Source organism: Astatotilapia calliptera, chromosome 20, assembly GCF_900246225.1.
Source record: "Astatotilapia calliptera chromosome 20, fAstCal1.2, whole genome shotgun sequence".
In the NCBI taxonomy this organism is placed as follows: Eukaryota; Metazoa; Chordata; class Actinopteri; order Cichliformes; family Cichlidae; genus Astatotilapia; species Astatotilapia calliptera.
Genome location: NC_039321.1, coordinates 21,382,824 through 21,399,468, shown reverse-complemented (window position 1 = coordinate 21,399,468; position 16,645 = coordinate 21,382,824). Strand labels below are relative to the sequence as shown.

The 16,645-nt window shown below is 40.9% G+C and overlaps 2 protein-coding genes and 1 long non-coding RNA gene across 5 annotated transcripts; 2 read left to right on the top strand and 1 right to left on the bottom strand.

The window, feature by feature from the left end:
• Positions 1-4,942, top strand: mad2l2 (mitotic arrest deficient 2 like 2). 2 transcript variants are annotated; one of them, XM_026155067.1, is made up of 9 exons: positions 1-250; positions 326-376; positions 646-764; positions 863-934; positions 1,029-1,129; positions 1,232-1,326; positions 2,205-2,278; positions 2,362-2,454; positions 2,545-4,942. In XM_026155067.1, the coding sequence occupies exons 2-9, from the start codon at positions 337-339 to the stop codon at positions 2,581-2,583; spliced, it is 633 nt and encodes a 210-aa protein (XP_026010852.1). In that variant the 5' UTR covers positions 1-250; positions 326-336; the 3' UTR covers positions 2,584-4,942. The 2 variants fall into 2 exon arrangements, with proteins under 2 accessions (XP_026010852.1, XP_026010851.1); XM_026155066.1 differs by having other exon boundaries at positions 1-376.
• Positions 4,943-5,681: 739 nt separating this feature from the next.
• LOC113013860 (uncharacterized) lies at positions 5,682-6,913 on the bottom strand. 2 transcript variants are annotated; one of them, XR_003270876.1, is made up of 3 exons: positions 6,379-6,913; positions 5,941-6,150; positions 5,682-5,750 (listed from the first exon to the last, which is right to left on the bottom strand). It is a non-coding gene; the product is annotated as an uncharacterized LOC113013860 (long non-coding RNA). The 2 variants fall into 2 exon arrangements; XR_003270877.1 differs by having other exon boundaries at positions 5,941-6,078.
• A 5,064-nt stretch (positions 6,914-11,977) lies between these two features.
• tmem82 (transmembrane protein 82) lies at positions 11,978-14,277 on the top strand. The gene is made up of 6 exons (XM_026155065.1): positions 11,978-12,093; positions 12,200-12,269; positions 12,434-12,632; positions 12,795-13,209; positions 13,389-13,576; positions 14,067-14,277. The coding sequence occupies exons 1-6, from the start codon at positions 12,000-12,002 to the stop codon at positions 14,145-14,147; spliced, it is 1,047 nt and encodes a 348-aa protein (XP_026010850.1). The 5' UTR covers positions 11,978-11,999; the 3' UTR covers positions 14,148-14,277.
• Positions 14,278-16,645: the final 2,368 nt, after the last annotated feature.

Genomic DNA, 16,645 nt, shown 5'->3' with positions numbered 1-16,645 from the left:
AGTACGCAATTGTAAACAACGAGTGACGTCACCTCGGCGGGCGACGAAGCTTCGCGTACAAAAAAAAAGAAATGCCGCGGTTCGGGTCGGCAGGTTGCTAATGTCTCCGGGTGTCTTCATGTGGACCGTTGCGGGTTTTTTTAAACACGTGTAAAATTCTGTAAAAACTGAACTTCTTATCTCTTCGGTTGTCAGGTACAGCAGCAACAAAAAACGAGATATTGAACCATTAAAATCAATACGAGGACCGGTAAGACTGCTGCTTTACACAAGTTAGCAAGTCGTACAGAAAATTAAGCATTTAAATTTAATTTTGCTGAACCAGGGGAGTAAAACATGACAACTCTAACGAGGCAAGATCTCAATTTTGGGCAAGGTAAGGCCATTAAAGGAATATATATATACCAGGTCTGGTCAGCTCGGCGAGACTACTGTTAATTTTCCAATAGGTAGTTGTCCCCCTTGCAAAGTCATGGGCATATGGAACCTACATAAACCATGCTGTCACTGTCTGCCTGGGTTTTACTATGAATTAAAGTGAGCTAAGTAGGCGACGCTATATTGCTGAATGTTTGCATTGGGTTTGGCGGGACTTTGTCACATTAGCAAGAACACAAGAGGTTTTATTGTTCGCATGTTTTCCAGTGGTTGCTGACATTCTGTGTGAATTCCTGGAGGTCGCTATTCATCTCATCCTGTATGTCCGTGAGGTTTATCCCTCTGGGATATTTCAGAAGCGAAAGAAGTACAACGTACCTGTGCAGGTACTGTTTTATGTGTTATTACTATTTGTTTGCAGCTGTTAGGTGTGTGCATATTAGCTTCTCTAATACAGGACTTCTGTTGGTGTGTTTTATTCCAGATGTCATGTCACCCAGAGCTGAATCAGTATATCCAAGATACACTACACTGTATAAAGCCACTCATTGAAAAGGTAAGCTATGTCCTGAAAGTGACGGGTCAATGTCACACAAAGTGTACTCTCATTTCTCCTCTTACTGCTCTGATATCCTCCATTCGCCTCTTAGAACGATGCAGAGAAGGTGGTTGTGGTCATCATGGACAAAGAGCATCATCCAGTAGAGAGATTTGTTTTCGAGATTTCCCAGCCACCACTGCTCTCCATCAGGTTGCCCTCCACATTTTAATGTTTACTAAAAAGAAGCATCTTTCCGTTGAAATACATTTTTACTGTGACACTGGTCACTGACTGCTATTTGTGTTTTCACAGCTCAGACACGTTGCTGTCACACGTGGAGCAGCTGCTGAGGGCATTCATCCTGAAGATCAGCGTGTGTGATGCTGTTTTAAATAGTAATCCACCAGGTAATGTCATCGTGGCTCACCGGAAGAGAAGACAATTACATACATGCTTATATACTCATATACTCTGCAAAAGTTTTGGAAAGATTTTTAAATGATATCCTTTAAGTCACATGATTCAGCACAAAGTCTTGCCTAAGCAGCTTAAGAGGATTCTCTTCATTACTGGGGTAAATATTTGTGTTCACCTTTGGAAGATAGGAGGTGCATAAATTGATTTACCCATTAGCAAATGATTTACATTCATTTAAGTCTGTGCTCACTTTTCTTCATTGCAAACACCACATACTCCTTTAAAGGCTTACAGACACAAACTAACTCATTCACTTGGCACACATAAACATGAGAACACACCAAATCTACCTCAGAAAACTGTCAGAACTCTTAATGTCAGAAAGCCTTCCAAGAAGACAGAGTAAAGGTCAATTTTGATTGTGTATATATATACCTTATTTTATTTGACTTTGCCCTTTGACTGTACTTGAGATTATTTATATATTTTTGGATTTTAGATAACATTTTCTTTAAAAAAAATTCCATTAAAACGTGACACGGAAATACAGTCAAAGGTTTAGTTTTTTTGTTTGTTTTTTGACAGGTGTTGTATGCAGTTAAAATTTAAAACATTACAATTTCTAAAATGGAAACCAATTGGGGTTTCATTTTGAAATACCTGTAGAGTTTTCTATATTTATTATTGCTAATTAATAAGACAAAAGTATTTCTTATCAGATTAATTGATGGAATAATCAAGCCTTTGTCAGAAATCTATGCCAATTAAACTGAAGTCCAGAGAAAGGTGACATTATAGTGCTCATAAGGTGGTATGGGCTCATAGATTTGACTGATTGAACTGTTTTACTTTTCTTTTTTTGTCACAGGGTGTTCGTTTACAGTACTAGTACATACCAGAGATGCTGCTACTCGCAATATGGAGAAGGTTCAAGTAATTAAGGTGAGGTGTTTAAATGCACTTACTCAGAAACACAGAATTGTTATTTACATGTGTTGGTCACATTAATGTGTTTGCCTCTGCAGGATTTTCCATGGATAGTCGCTGATGAGCAAGAAGTCCACATGCAGGAGCCTAGACTCATTCCACTAAAGACTATGACTTCTGATATAGTAAAGGTAAGCAGAAGCATCCCATTCACTGATTCATTTAATGGTGAATTATTGTCATCTGCATGTCCACATTGTTTGGTTGTTTGCCTTTAACAGATGCAGCTGTATGTGGAAGAGAGAGCCCAGAAAACATAGATGCTTTCTTAGCAGAAACCATGCTGCAGGAGATAATCTGTGACACCAGGGAATCCCAGGCAGAATCTTCAACACAGCCTATCAGTGCTGAATTGATGAGTTGTTGAGGAACACATGGGGAGAGAGTGATGTTCCCTGTGAAATGTATTTTTATGAGGTCCATTAACTTTGCTTCTGGCGGCGTTAAAGGTTGGACTCGCACACTGGGTTGATAGAAGTCCTTTATCATCAGCGTGGGCCATTTTCTCATTCCACATAAATGCGTGATTATGGTTCTGTTTGTGAAATTCTGGGCCGTTGGTTAAAATGTATATATTTTTAATTTATTTCCCGTTATGTGCCAGGAAAGTCTTTCAGCTCTTCATCACACTCCACTGCTAAATATCATCCTTTTTGCTGATAGCAGTCAAGTCTGATATTGTCATGAATGTGGTCAGTGTAGCTGTGCATCCGTGCTGATACGTAATGTATTTTGTTGTTTTTTTGAATGGAGATTTTTAGGGTAACCGGATGGAAATGTCCTTGTAACTCTATGAAATTCAAAGCATATGGAAATCAGGAAAACAGTGTAGTATGTACCATTAACACCAGTCTGTAAACTGAGATGACAGTTGTATTGTTAGTGCAATAATATTACTCTGTTTCTTTGTAGGCAGATTTATTTGCTGAAACTCCCACAGACAGCCTGTCCTTATAACTCCACATGGAGGTCGTCTGTCAGTCTGTCTCACTCTGTTTATTGTACGGTGTCTTAACTCTCTGTAATGTCCTGCCGAGCAGTTTCTTGCATGGTGTTCACAGCAGCATCTATCAGGAAAGCCTTCCTGGAGTTTCTGTGAAGTTAAAGGATTTCGTTGTGTGCATTTGCAACCAGGGGTAGCATTCTCTTCTATTGTTGGATGGCAAATAGAAAGTTCTAATGGAGCATTTGATTTTTTTTTCCGTTCACAGAAGTTTGTTTTAATATGTGAAAGTTTATTAAACTCTAAAAAAAACAAACAAACCAAAAAACGAACTGTAATGTAAATAAAGGTCTTGGTATAAGAATTCAAGGACCCAAACACATGACAGGAGGAAGAGTAACATCTGAAATCTGAATCTTTTAACAAGTTGAAGTCATACAAACAGGTGGTTAATTCCACCAAGGGGCAAAAAACAAACCAAGTGCTACAGGAGGAAATCTAACAAAAACCAATAATGTGCGAGAAATAAACTAACACAGGGAAAATGGGGAAAACAGTTTGTCTTTGTACAACCGAGCTGTCGGCTTTCAATCTGCCGTTTGGGAAATGATGCACAGGAGGTCTAAATACCACGGAGACTGATTAGCTACATGAAGTGTCTCACAAAGTAGTTCTGGCACAAGAATATGAGTTTTCCTGTCTGACAGCAGATCATTTATGGTCTGCATAACAATAGCTAGAATACCACATTAACACAAGATCTTCAGCCTTGCATGCAACTGAACTGTTTACAGTGCTTTTAAATGTAAATGGTTGGTATTGTTTGCACAATGATTCATAGGCATTAACTTTCACGTCAGTTTAGCCCTTAATAAACTTAAAGCTTAAATTTAATTTGTATTGTTTGCAGGATTGTGTCATATGAAACCAAAAGACACTTCATAGATTTAAAATATTAAAATGATCTGATACCACACGAACACGACAGGCTCTCTAAAGTTCAGTTCATTAAGAAAACACAGAGGTTGTGTTCTTTTATGAAAAACAGAGATAACTTAGATTGAGTTGAGGTTTAAAAATAGATCACTTTTTAGCATAAAAGTAAAAAAGTAGGTTTTTAAACATCCATTTTGTCTTTACTGCGTAGTGATGTACTGGAGTATGTGTGTGGAGTAGATGTGTTAAATACAAATGTATTAAAGGAAGCTGAGATCCAAAACTGTTGAAGCTGCAGTTGTTCAGAACAATTGGGAAGAAATCGAACAAAAGCAGAAGGTCTGGATGAGTTTGAGTGTCACTAAAAGACCAGCAGTAGCAAACATTAAACTTACTCAGTCAACTTCCACAGTGGCTGATCTTCAAATGACTCACAAATGTTTGTCTAAACTATTGCTCACCCTCAGTCTAAACCAAGGTGATCTAAGACTCCTGCAGTCCACAGAAATACCACAGTCAGTAGATCCAAAGGTATCTCCTGCTCAAAGGAGTTTATCTCTAGTTATCAGTTTGGACAAAAAAACAGCCTGATATTTTTGGAGAAGGATATGAATTAATATTTTACACTTCATAGAACATCATATAATGATATAACTCCATTTTCATGTGCCGTAGTATCAGTATGAACCATGAATTTGTATATTTTCTGATCACAATAAATCCGATTCAGTCACAGCTCATTCTGCATATGAAGCTTATGCTTTTTTGGTGTGTTTTAAATCTCTTTTCTCTCCTGACCTCCTGGTTCCCCTACGGGCATCGATGGATGTAGTACCCCATCACATATCCTATGATGTAAACTGCCACCAGTGCAGCTACGGCTCCTGCTGCTTTTACTACTATTCCAGTGCTGCCGACACACATGCTGTTGCAGATCCTGTGAATGGGAAAGAAAGGGGGCGGGTTTATTTGGTACCTGTGGTTTGGTACCTATGGTGGATGTAAGCTTAATTTTAATGGATTAATAACATGACCCCACTCTACACCTTTAAAACAAAGTTATACCACAGTTCATTCAGAACTTGGAGCGATCCCATTCACAGACACACAAACACTGTCAAAAACACAAGTTCCCTGGAGGAAGTAACTACATATCATTTAAACTATAAAAAATAGGTTGCAGGAAGTTTAAGTGAGATGGATACATGGATAAAACCTATTACAACCTTTCTCCTACACTTGATTTAAACTGTATGGTCAATGTCAAACTCATAAAACCTGGATTCTTTTTATTAAACACATTTAACCTTTGTCAGTTTAACTTAGTCCTCATGTGGTGTCAAGCCCAGCTGCTATCCTCTAAGTCTCACCTCCTCAGTGAGGACTGTGAAGCCTCTACATTCATGTTGATGTTGTCCTCATTCCAGCGGTCGTACTGCACGCTGCCGGAACCGTTGGAGTCCATGAGGACAGTTTTCCTTCGTCTCAGGGGCTGATCTGCTGGAATCACCGCTCACTCACTGCTTCAGTGTTGAGCTTCACTGCGCTCTGAAACAGCGAGTTTGGACAGTTGTGTCTTCGTAACAAAATACTAACACTTTTAGGGTATCTTAAAGTCAATCAAATATCTTGGGGCTAAACCATAGCTCATGACTGAAATAAACCAGTTCAAAAAGCAGTGACTGAAGGATTACAAATTCCCTTTATATCCTCACAGTCTTACAAAAGTCTTGCTCACCTGTAGGAGTCACAAACACTCACCAGCCTGCTTAGGAATCTCTGCTCTCCGGCACTTGTAAATCAGCGACTGAGACGAAGGGCTGTGCCTCAGCCTGTCATAAGTCCTTTGCTCCTAATCCATCTGTTGTTTTTGACCCTGTTAAATGACTCTTTCTCAGTGATAAAGGCCAGCTCGATGTGGTTTGTTAGTCTCCTGTTTCAGCAGAGCCTGTGCAGATAGTGCACTGCTTAGCAAAGATAGTTGATTTTGTAGAGTTTAATGGTTTGGGCTAAACACAACAGCATGCAGGTTTACTGAAAAGGCAAAATGCAGTACTGTAGTACAGTCCGTGTACTGTTTCAGACACATAATTCAATGATCCCTGCGACTTACTTTAATTACAGTGCATACAAGGTAATACCTCAAAAGAAGCAAAGGGATTTTGTTTTTACTTACCTTGAAGTGTCATATTTTAAGCTGAGAAGTTGAGTTAATGAGAATCCTGCGTGTGAACGAAGTCGTTAAGTTGATTTAACCAGTCTGGTTAACAAACATTCAAATCATTTGATCCTTGAAATCGGAAGGAAGAAGAATCGCGGTAGAAGACTTCAGCACTTTGGATTGACAATCTGCAAGGATATAGTGGATCCTAATAAGACTACAGCTTGCACCAGTGTTGTTTCACTCTGCTTTAGACATTCTGCAGGTAGAGGTAGAGACTCATTCATCATTAACTTGAATGCTGTACACTGCTGCCCACTTATGGACACGCACTGAGCTTGCCTGCAGCCTATTTCTCCTTTCCCTATGTGATACATCTCCCACAAACCTAAAAATAATAAGCAATATTGTACTTCTTTAGATTTTCTTTCTAAGGAGCCAGACTTTCAGATATTTTAACTGGTCTTGAGCAACAGTTCTCCAGGGTTTCTGACGGTCTTTCAAAGTCTTTCTTTAAATATTGACTGTGTTTTCACTCGTTTTTCAGTCCAGTCCTTGTAGCTCAACATTTTAAGAGAAATATTTGTTTTTGTTAACACTGACATTGAAATTTTAAAAAAAGGCACCAAAAAGACACCTAACTCAAGGGACATAACAGACAACTTAGCAAGGAACAATGTTACATTGTATCTTAGGCCCCCAAAAGGTTGATTCTGTTCATCTGGACGTGGCGTTTTCAGTGGGAGAAACGTTTCGTCGCTCATCCAAGTGTCTTCTTCAGTCTCAGCTGACTGCAGGTTTCCCCAGCCTTATAAACAGTACATTTGCATAATGACTGAAACCAGCCTACTGAATGAACAGTGGGCTGTGAGGTCAGTTCCTTGATCATTAATATGAAAATTGTCATGACCACCAACAACCACTCAAACCAGTGATCCTCCCTGTCCAGGATGTGTCCATCCTCATCACTGAAAGAGTGTCAACTGGCTTGTAGGTATGAACAGACTGCAGTCCTGGCCCGACGAGTTAGCTCTTCTGTCTTGTGCCATCCGCTTAGCGGCTAAGTGGTATGAGGGGGGAGTCAGGTAGGCTCTTTATGTGAAAAGGGAAAGACCATCTCTGAATCGAGGAGGGGGCCTAAGTGTACATCTTTCACCATCTTACAATGCTGTGATTGCAGCCATTCCCCAACTCTCTGTGAATGGTGCTCATGGCCATTGATCAGTGGTTGTTGGTCAATGGTCATGAGAATTTGCATATTAATGATCAAGGAATTGACCTCACAGTCCACTGTTGATTCAGTGGGCTAGTTTTAGTTATTGTGCAAATGTACTGTTGATAAGATTTGGGGAAACCTGCAGTCAGCTGAGACTGAAGAAGTCACTTGGATGAGCGACGAAACGTTTCTCCCACAAAATGCTACGTCCAGATGAACAGAATCAACTTTTTGCGATTTCCTTACCTGGATGATTGAGCATGCATCAAGACCAGTGTTGGGTAAGTTACTTTAAATTAGTAACTTAGTTACATTACTAGTTACTTCTATTAAAAGTAACTCAGTTACTTCAAGTTACTCGTTACTTTCAGAGTAACTAGTTACTAGGGAAAGTAACTTTGGTTTAACTCAGAATTCTCTTGTTAATGTGTTGCCTCAGTAACTGGATACCCAGCAAGATTGACAGTCTTCTAGCTTGCTTACTTGCCACAAGTGCACTGTGCCACCTACCAATAGAAAGGAAAAAATAATGTGCACATTTCCACGAGAGAAATCCCACGCCTGATTCTATCCTAGCCATTCTATCCTCGCTTTTTACATCCAACACAAAAACTGCAGTCGTGGTGCTTTTGATTGTACTCAGAACTCGGAAATTCTGCCTTCTGAATAGGAAGATGTAGGTAACACCAGACTGCAGATGAGCTGCTTACAGGGCTGGACTGGGACAAAAAAATCGTCCCAGGCATTTTGACTAGAGACCGGCCCACCATTATAGGAAAAATCATAAAGCCTTTGAATGAAAATAAGCACTGTTGTGACAGTGATGTTCACTGTTTTGATGGTATATATGTATCAATCTATCAATTGTTTGTTGTAAGACTCAGATAATTATTTTTTTTAAAAGTGAGACATTTTAAATGAGAATAAGAAAGTATTTCTTTGTGCCCCCCTTTCCCTTTTAATTCCCTACATGGACCTCTGGCAACACTTTGCTAGACCCGCCCCTGCACAGTTACTAGCTGTCAGCTACTTAGAAAAGGATCCTGGTGTTATTTGTCTCTCAGAAACAGTTCATAACTTCTCTTCAACTCATTCATGTCACCTAAAAGGTAAACCTGTTTCTCCATCAGCTCTGATGATTCAGTAAGGACATCTCCTGGTTTCATCTTCATGTTTCCCTCTCACCACATATCCAAACCGATATCATGACCAGCAGCTTTTACAGCTGTGGCTCCAGCCAACATCAGCTGATACTAGAAATTAATATTAAATAAATTCTAACAACAGCTGATCAAGCTTAAAGGTGCTGCTGTTGTTTACCGCGACATCCGCTGGTTTCCTCTTTCTGGCGCAAAGTGGGCGATAAACAAACAAGAGAGAAAAGCCGATCAGCTGATCATTGATCAGTTTCATGATTGAAGTAGAAACAGGAGAGAGAGGGGGAGAGAATGAGAGAAGAAGAAGCAGCTGTGCAGCAAAGACACAGAGTAACTCCAGCTTTGTGTCTTTTTCATTGTAGCTGAAACATAAACTGTGTTCCTTTTCACCTCAATACGAAACGCGTAATAATTTCTCTGAATACGAGACGATTCCGTTTTTTACTAGACGGTTGGCAACTCTAATAATTAACCTTATGAACAAAATAAAGTTCAACATCAGTAACATAGCACCACCCAGCTGTATAGAAACTCCGTCATGCTAGCTAGCACGCAGTACGAAAAAGTCAGCACAACAAAAATAAACTCCAACTAAACTTGGTTCATATCTGACCCAGATGGACTGCAGGTTATAACTTCTTACCTGAAGTTCAGTTCACCTGACACTCTCGGACCAGCGGCCGCTTCGGGTCTCTCCTCTTGCCTCCCTTTTCCTTCATCCACCTGCTGGTTTCCACCACTTGCTAATGTTATTGAATCTGTGAGAGCTAGCTCTGCGATAGCCACCACACGAAGTAACGAATAACGAGCCTATCTAAATCCCAGTAACGAGTAACACGTTCCCGGTTTTGGCATAATAACTAGTTACCGTGCTCGTTACCACAATAATAACGTAGGTACTGTAACGCGTTACTTAATACCGAGTTAGTCCCAACACTGATCAAGACATTGTATCTTATGGCACTTGGTTACTACAAGAATGTGACGAAAACACGCAATTTGTTCCAGTTTCTTTCACTGAGTCTAAATATCAAAGATGACACAGTTTAGCAGGGATACAAAGTAATTTTTGCAACAACAAGGTGATTCATGGTTAGTAGTGTGTCCTTAAAAAAGACCTGACATAAGACCTGAGGGACGGATCTGGTCCTTCAGCTGATCTATCCACTGTTCACTGAAGCTTCAAAGGAAATGGTATCAGTGGAAGGGTGGCTGTCAGGAAGCCATTCTTAAGGAATCACTCTCAAGGAGGAGGTCAGAAAAGAGGTACAACAAGTGAATGTCAACAGCCATATGTATAACACTGTGGAGGCTGGTTTAGGGACACCTTTTAGCCAGTCTTGTCAAAACTGATGAAATTATGAACACAGAAACACAGATTTTGATTTTGAGCCACCATACACGACCATTTGGAAAGAGTGTGATTTGGATCATTGCCATAAAGTCATTGCCAAACACACTGCCAATGCAGTAAAAGCATAACTGAATAAACACACTGAATAACACACAAACAGTGGAACACTGACAGTCATGGGTTGGCCCCCAGCATTAATCGAGCAGAGTGGGATTATGTTGACAGAGAACAGAACAAAAGCCAGCCAACATCCAAAGAAGAGCTGGATGTCCTTAAAGAAGCCTGGAAAACTATTCCTGAAAACTACTTAAAGACATGGCAAGAAAGCTGCCGAAGAGAGATCAGAGTGTGTTCAAAAATAACGGTGTTCATACCAAACACTGGCTGTCAAGTCTGTACTGTACAAACTGTTATACTGTATTTCTGTTAGGGTCCTGGGTTTTTGACTGAGTGTTTTGAGTTTCCTGTGTTTTTTGTCACTTTGTATTCTCATTGTTGGTCTTTAGTTACTCCCTTGAGTGTAGTTTCTTGTGTTCCGTGCTTTGTGTTTCCCTCTGTGTATTATTTTTCATCTCTAGCCTTTTGGTTCTTAGAGTTCTCTGCCTTATGGTTTATGTCTCTGTGTTTCTTAGTTGCTCTGTCTCCACTGTGTCTCAGTGTTATACTTCCTGTTTTACTTTGAAGGTCTGCGTCTCATGTGAGTGTATCCTGCTTTGCTTCCTTGTCTCGTCAGTTCTGATTTCTCCCAGCTGTGCTCTCCTTCTGTGTCTCATTCAGCCTTGTGTTTCTCTGTGTCGGTGTCCCGTCGTCCCTCATGGCTGTGTTTCTCTGTGTGGTTTCCCCGTGAGTTTACCTTATTCTTTCCCAGTTTCGTTTTTGTGTTGCATGCATTTTCCTTTCCAGCCAATAAAGCTGTGATTTTGTTCATCCCTCGTGTCTGAGAGCCTGCATTTTGGGTCCAACTCCTGCCTGCACACAGCTGACACCTGACGATTTCTTTGTACCTTTGCATTTTTCCAATAACACATGAGGTGACTTTTACACACTGCTGTATATTTTGCTTCAAACAACTGTTTCTTGATGAGATAATAAAATATTTGTAGAAACATGACACTTGTGCTTGCAGCTATATTTGAGCTCCATCTTCTCCCAACTTTAAATCTACCATTACACACCTCATCCCACGCACTTGGTATAACTCAGGGGTAGGCAACTCCAGGCCTCGAGTGCTGGTATCCTGCAGGTTTTAGATCGCACCCTGGGTTAACACACCTGAATCAAATGATTAGTTCATTACCAGGCCTCTGGAGAACTTCAAGAAATGCTGAGGAGTCATTTAGCCCTTTAAATCAGCTGTGATGGATCATGGACACATCTAAAACCTCCAGGATACCGGCACTCGAGGCCTGGAGTTGCCTACCCATAACTCTTTAGGTAATTACTGTGCACACTCTAATTTCTTTTCACGTATTATTATTACAATATTGCTGTTTAATAATATTGCAAGTCTACAACTGTTTCTTGTGTTTAATGCCATCAGAATAATCCCACGCTGTTACGTGCAGATCACCACAGAACTCAGCGAATGCTTGCGACTATATTTCAGAGAGAGTGTAAAGTCTTTCCCATGGTGCAATAACCTCCACTATCTTGCCATGACTCAGGCCTGAGGGTGCCTCTGCTCCACTGACACTCAGTTGAACTTTGGTACAGGACACAGAACAGGCTTCTGGGTGAGCAAAGCACAACGCTGGGGCAACAGAAAGAAAACGGAAGCGCTGAGCTGATACTTCACAACACTGTAACGCGATCTATGAACCATAAAAGATGAATCTTGAGAGTGCAGATGCTTAAAGTAGCTTACTTTTATAGACATTCAAGGTGATTTTTCCTCCCTTGAGGTAGTACTATGTTCTCTTTCATCACATGGCTTCTTCCAACTTCCTACTTCTTACCAGGGTGGCTGACTCTAGATATAAATCCACTGGAAAGTTTACTCCAAGGTGAGTTCCTCATCCTTCAGCACGGCTGCGGGCCATTTATTAAAAGAGTAAATGTCTGAGGTTTGTTATTACTTGTGCTCGAAATTCACGGCTATCTGACCTGCAGGGCTGGTAGCTGCATGTGGGATCTCTGTGCTGTGCTCCCTGTTGAGAGTGCATTTATTCTTGGAGGAGAGGTGAGAGAGGTCGCCTCTTGTGTACAGACTTATGTGGTGTTTTGCTGAAGAATTTCCCATTTTCACTTTTAAAAATAATTGATTTTAGAGGGATTTCATCATCCACACAGTTTATTTTTATGTCTTTGATGTGACTTTTTTTCCCTCCTCCCTACAACTTGGAGCTGGAGTAAAAAAAATGGTGAAGACACATCAACTCGGAAGACATCCGGTCATCCGATAAGGACAAAACCTGGACTTACTGGGCTGCTTCAGTTTCTCTTTGTAACTGGGATACTGTGTGTAGTGGGCTCCCGTGTGGCCTCACTGGTGGTACTAGAATTCTGTCTTCGAGCTGTCTCTGGATTGGTTACAGCTGGACCAGTAAGAAACCAATTATGTGATAAAAATATATATGAATATGCCTCAGCTGTATAAGGTGATTTTTCTGTGGCTTACTCTGCTGAGTTGGTGTCAGGATGAGTCGCGACAGCCATCGTCGTCTGCTTTGATTCATTCATCACTCGTGCTCCTCTTTTTTCCCAGGAGTCGGGGAAATTTCTGCAGCAGCTGTTAGTTCAAAGCCAGTTCTCTCTGGGTTGCGCCCTAACCTGCAGTTTGCACTTTCTACACGAGGGGGCGGCGCAGCGCTGGCTATGCTTACTCCTGGCAGCAGCACTCAGCTGGTTTCTGGCTAGGCAGGCCACAAACCTGCTGCACCATGTCATAGCTCTGTATAAACTCCACAGCTCACAGGGCTACTGCGGCATTTGCATCAGCCTCCTCACATCGGGCAGCTCCCTGCTGCCCATGCTGTGCAGGACCATCATCATTACCTTCTCTGTGGCTGTGCTGGCTGCTGTTTCAACCATCAACCAACATTTCCTCTCTGCAACAGAAGCCCTTAGGTTTTGGACACCACTTACTATCTGCTATACGCTGTTGGTGGTGTACATGCAGGGTGAGAAACATTTAAAGACATAAGCCCTTACAAAGCAATATGCCAGTAGCATCACTTGCTTCTCAATTCCCCTGACTAATCACTACAGCATCTGTGGCTGATCTAAGACTTTTTTTAGTTTGTTTAAATGCAAATGAAATACTTCTCCCTAATAGTCCTCTAATGTCATGGTTCTGTAGAAGAGCAACACCGTCTGCCTAGCAGCCAGGCCGTCCTCAACGCAGTGGTGGTGCGTCTCGGGGGTTTGATGGTCCTGATGCTGACTGTTGGACGCTGGGCAGACGTGTTCCACATCCTAATATGTTTCCTCGGAGAGGCTAGCTGTCTACTCCCCACCAAGGATCTGCTGGATGCAGCATCCTCACAGGTCAGTGAGTCTCCCTGGGAGCGGCACACGGGGCCAAAAGCACTTCGTTCCCACCGAGGCCTCCCAAAACTGGAGTAGAATATCAATATGTTCATTAGATGAGTCTCAAGATGACACTCGATTTTTCCAACTTGTATCCCGGGTGGAGAAGGTTTAAGACCCCCAAGACAGATTCAGGTCAACGTGATCTCTGACTCAGAATACTGAGTCTACTTTTCCTTTCACTGAGCTGACCTATTTAAAGTTGCGGGGTTTAAACAAAGTATAATGCAAAATAAAACAAATATAAAAAACCTTGCATTTGAATAGACTTTTAAGGTGAGTCGGGTCTGTTTTGCTATTAAAATGTAGCTCATGTGGTGATTGAGAATCATGCATATCAAGAAATCATGGCTACATTCACTAAGCTATATGTCTGGCTGTAGCTTAACAGCAGGCATGTCTTCAGTCACCCATGTTTCTAGCATCATATTTTGCTGTGTTCACACAGGATGAAGAGGATTATACAGAGTACAGAAGGAGGGAGCGTCAGCAAAAACCACGAGCCTTCAAGAAAGAGCATCAGAGATAGGCACTCTGGGATTTTAAAGCCTGCACGTCTCTTTAATGGCACTATTTAGTGGAAATCATATCAAGGCAACGTTGCTTTCTACCTACAATGTAGTATACATTTTGTATTAAATATTTGACACAACTCATCATGTAAGGAATGTTTACAGTCTTTTCACATTTTCTAAAAGAACAATTTCATGGTTATCAACAACTATTCAATAGGCAGCCTTTCAACAAGTCCTGGAGTTCATTTTACTTCTTAGGATGCTAAGGATGTGTTTTTAAGCTTGTTTTCTTCCTGCTGGTTAGTCATACTGTTTCAACAATAATGGTTATCTGGGTCTGTGTGACCTCTTGGGAAGATTTACCGTTTGAGATCATTTCCAGTAGAGCAGATTAAGGTCAAAGTATTATTATTTTTTATTCAGTAGATTTCGCATTTCCCAGCATTTTCAGTTGAGAAGCAATACAAAACCCATTTTTTATATTTCACCAACGCTGAACCCCTTTCTTTTATTCTTGCAGTATAAGGTAGGCATTCAACAGAAACAGAATAATAAAGCTGCACAAAATAGGAAATTATTCCATTTATTGGAAAAAAAAAACCCGACAGAAAATGTAAATTTAGACTCCCATATCACGTCGTCGTTTTTAACCATTAAAGCAGTCGCTGTTACAGCAGGTAAATGCACTCTACAGAGGAGCTAACATTACTAAGTGTAGTACTGACATGACTGCAAACATCCAATAACTGCATACCACACAGCCTGGGCAGTGGGTAAGCTTATTCGTTTATTGTTTTGTTGTTTGTTCACTTATTTCCCCGCGACAGGCCCGCAAACACCATTGTGCTCTGCTAGTGTTCAAAGGCTGTGTGCTTGAAAAGAAAAGGCAAAATGGCTGACGACAACGTTAGTGCTCCAAAGACACACAAAATGGCGTTAGACAAAGAAAAGGCTAGTTTACTTGATTATGCGTCGACCTTAGCTCCATTTTGTTGGACAAACACGCTGTTAAACAGCTAGCAAGCCGTATTAATTCACACTGTTGTTGTAATGGCAGCAAATTCGCTTTATTAGGCTACACTCAAAGGGGCTTTTTATGAGGAAGTTTGAGATACCGCCCTTCCAGCCTGTGCTACATTGTCTCAATAACAGTAGCCAAGGTTAAAGCCTGACTTCGTGTGACAATTTAACACCCATATCGAATTAAATCCACAATGTGTCGCCGGTGTTATGCCCATTAGATCTGTCTTTATTGAGAGCTGTGGACAGACAGAAACATATTCCATGAGAGGGTTTTTGTTATGTCAGTCCCGTCATCCCGTGTCAAAAAAAATTACAGGGGGAAACATTAGCCTGACGGTCCAGTTTCCACGATAATCCACGTCTGAAAATCACTGAAGATGAAATTTAGTTTTTGGTGTCTAGTCGATCCACCAAAATGAGAAATTGTACTCCCAGAGGTTTATTAGACTTTTAATGGAGTAAAGTTCCACATCAGGACGCTTTCAGTAGACATAGGGAGGACGCTCTGAGCACCCGAGTACGGTGAAAATGCCCATAGAACTGACTGAGCGCCGTTGTAACCTCCTCTGGAGATTTCCAGATTGTTCTGTCTTCATCTGATAGGCACAGTGGACGCATGCGCAAAGCAGTTTCGCGTGTCCCCTGTTACTGCATTTTAACGCAGGCGCACTTCTCCCTTTAAGTATTCTTAATATAGTAACAAAAGCAGAATAATGCCCCGCTGTAGTTGCAGCTTTATTTTCAAACCAAACAAGCCAGTGATCATTTTCCACAGGCAAAAAAAATTACAAATAAAAAAAATAAAATAAAACAATTCAGCTCCAAGGAGGATTTGGGCACAACACAATGTGGAGAAAATAGTTGTTCATCTACCATTTTACTTAAATGTTGACGCCCCTCTTGATTATGTGGACATCATTATTTGGTTCGTTATTTATCAGTCATGGTGGTCATTCAGAGAAAGTGTGCATGTTTTATAATGGGGATAGTCGGTCAAAGAAAAATACACACACACATACAGTTTGTATTTTCCCTTACAAGAGGGCTTATCGCCACTGTACTCTTGGACTTTTGGACAGGGGCCTGATTGTTTTGTGTTACTTATTAGCTTAAAGTAGAGCTCAGACCAGGTCAAAGTACTTGACTTAACAGCTCCCGGTGCCTTTTGTAACCCAGTAGTAGAAGCTGTTAAATATGTCAAAGCATCTTTTTTTTTGTTGCTCTGACAGACTGCAGGTGCAACATGCAGAAGGCATATGTATCAATTCAAAGTTTAAAGGTTTCAAACACATTCAAACTACCTCAGTGTGGTAAAGTTTCTTACTGTAAACTTAGCCGTGTTGTCTCGAGTTTGCTGGATTGCTTTTCTGGACGATCCGGCTTGGGGATTCTGAATTTTGGGGATTTTATTTATTGTGTCACTGCCTCAGCTTTTCTTTCTTTTTTTTTTTTAACTGATCTAGCAGTACGTTGATCTTTTCCATACAAA

Excerpts from the sequence above, each read along its gene's own strand:
- mad2l2 (XM_026155067.1), top strand. The coding sequence starts at position 337 with ATGACAACTCTAACGAGGCAAGATCTCAATTTTGGGCAAG. Across the intron at positions 935-1,028 it reads TAAAGCCACTCATTGAAAAG|AACGATGCAGAGAAGGTGGT; the intron begins GTAAGCTATGTC and ends TTCGCCTCTTAG. Across the intron at positions 1,327-2,204 it reads TTTAAATAGTAATCCACCAG|GGTGTTCGTTTACAGTACTA; the intron begins GTAATGTCATCG and ends TTTTTGTCACAG.
- tmem82 (XM_026155065.1), top strand. The coding sequence starts at position 12,000 with ATGTTCTCTTTCATCACATGGCTTCTTCCAACTTCCTACTTCTTACCA. Across the intron at positions 12,094-12,199 it reads ACTGGAAAGTTTACTCCAAG|GGCTGGTAGCTGCATGTGGG; the intron begins GTGAGTTCCTCA and ends TCTGACCTGCAG. Across the intron at positions 13,210-13,388 it reads GTTGGTGGTGTACATGCAGG|AAGAGCAACACCGTCTGCCT; the intron begins GTGAGAAACATT and ends ATGGTTCTGTAG.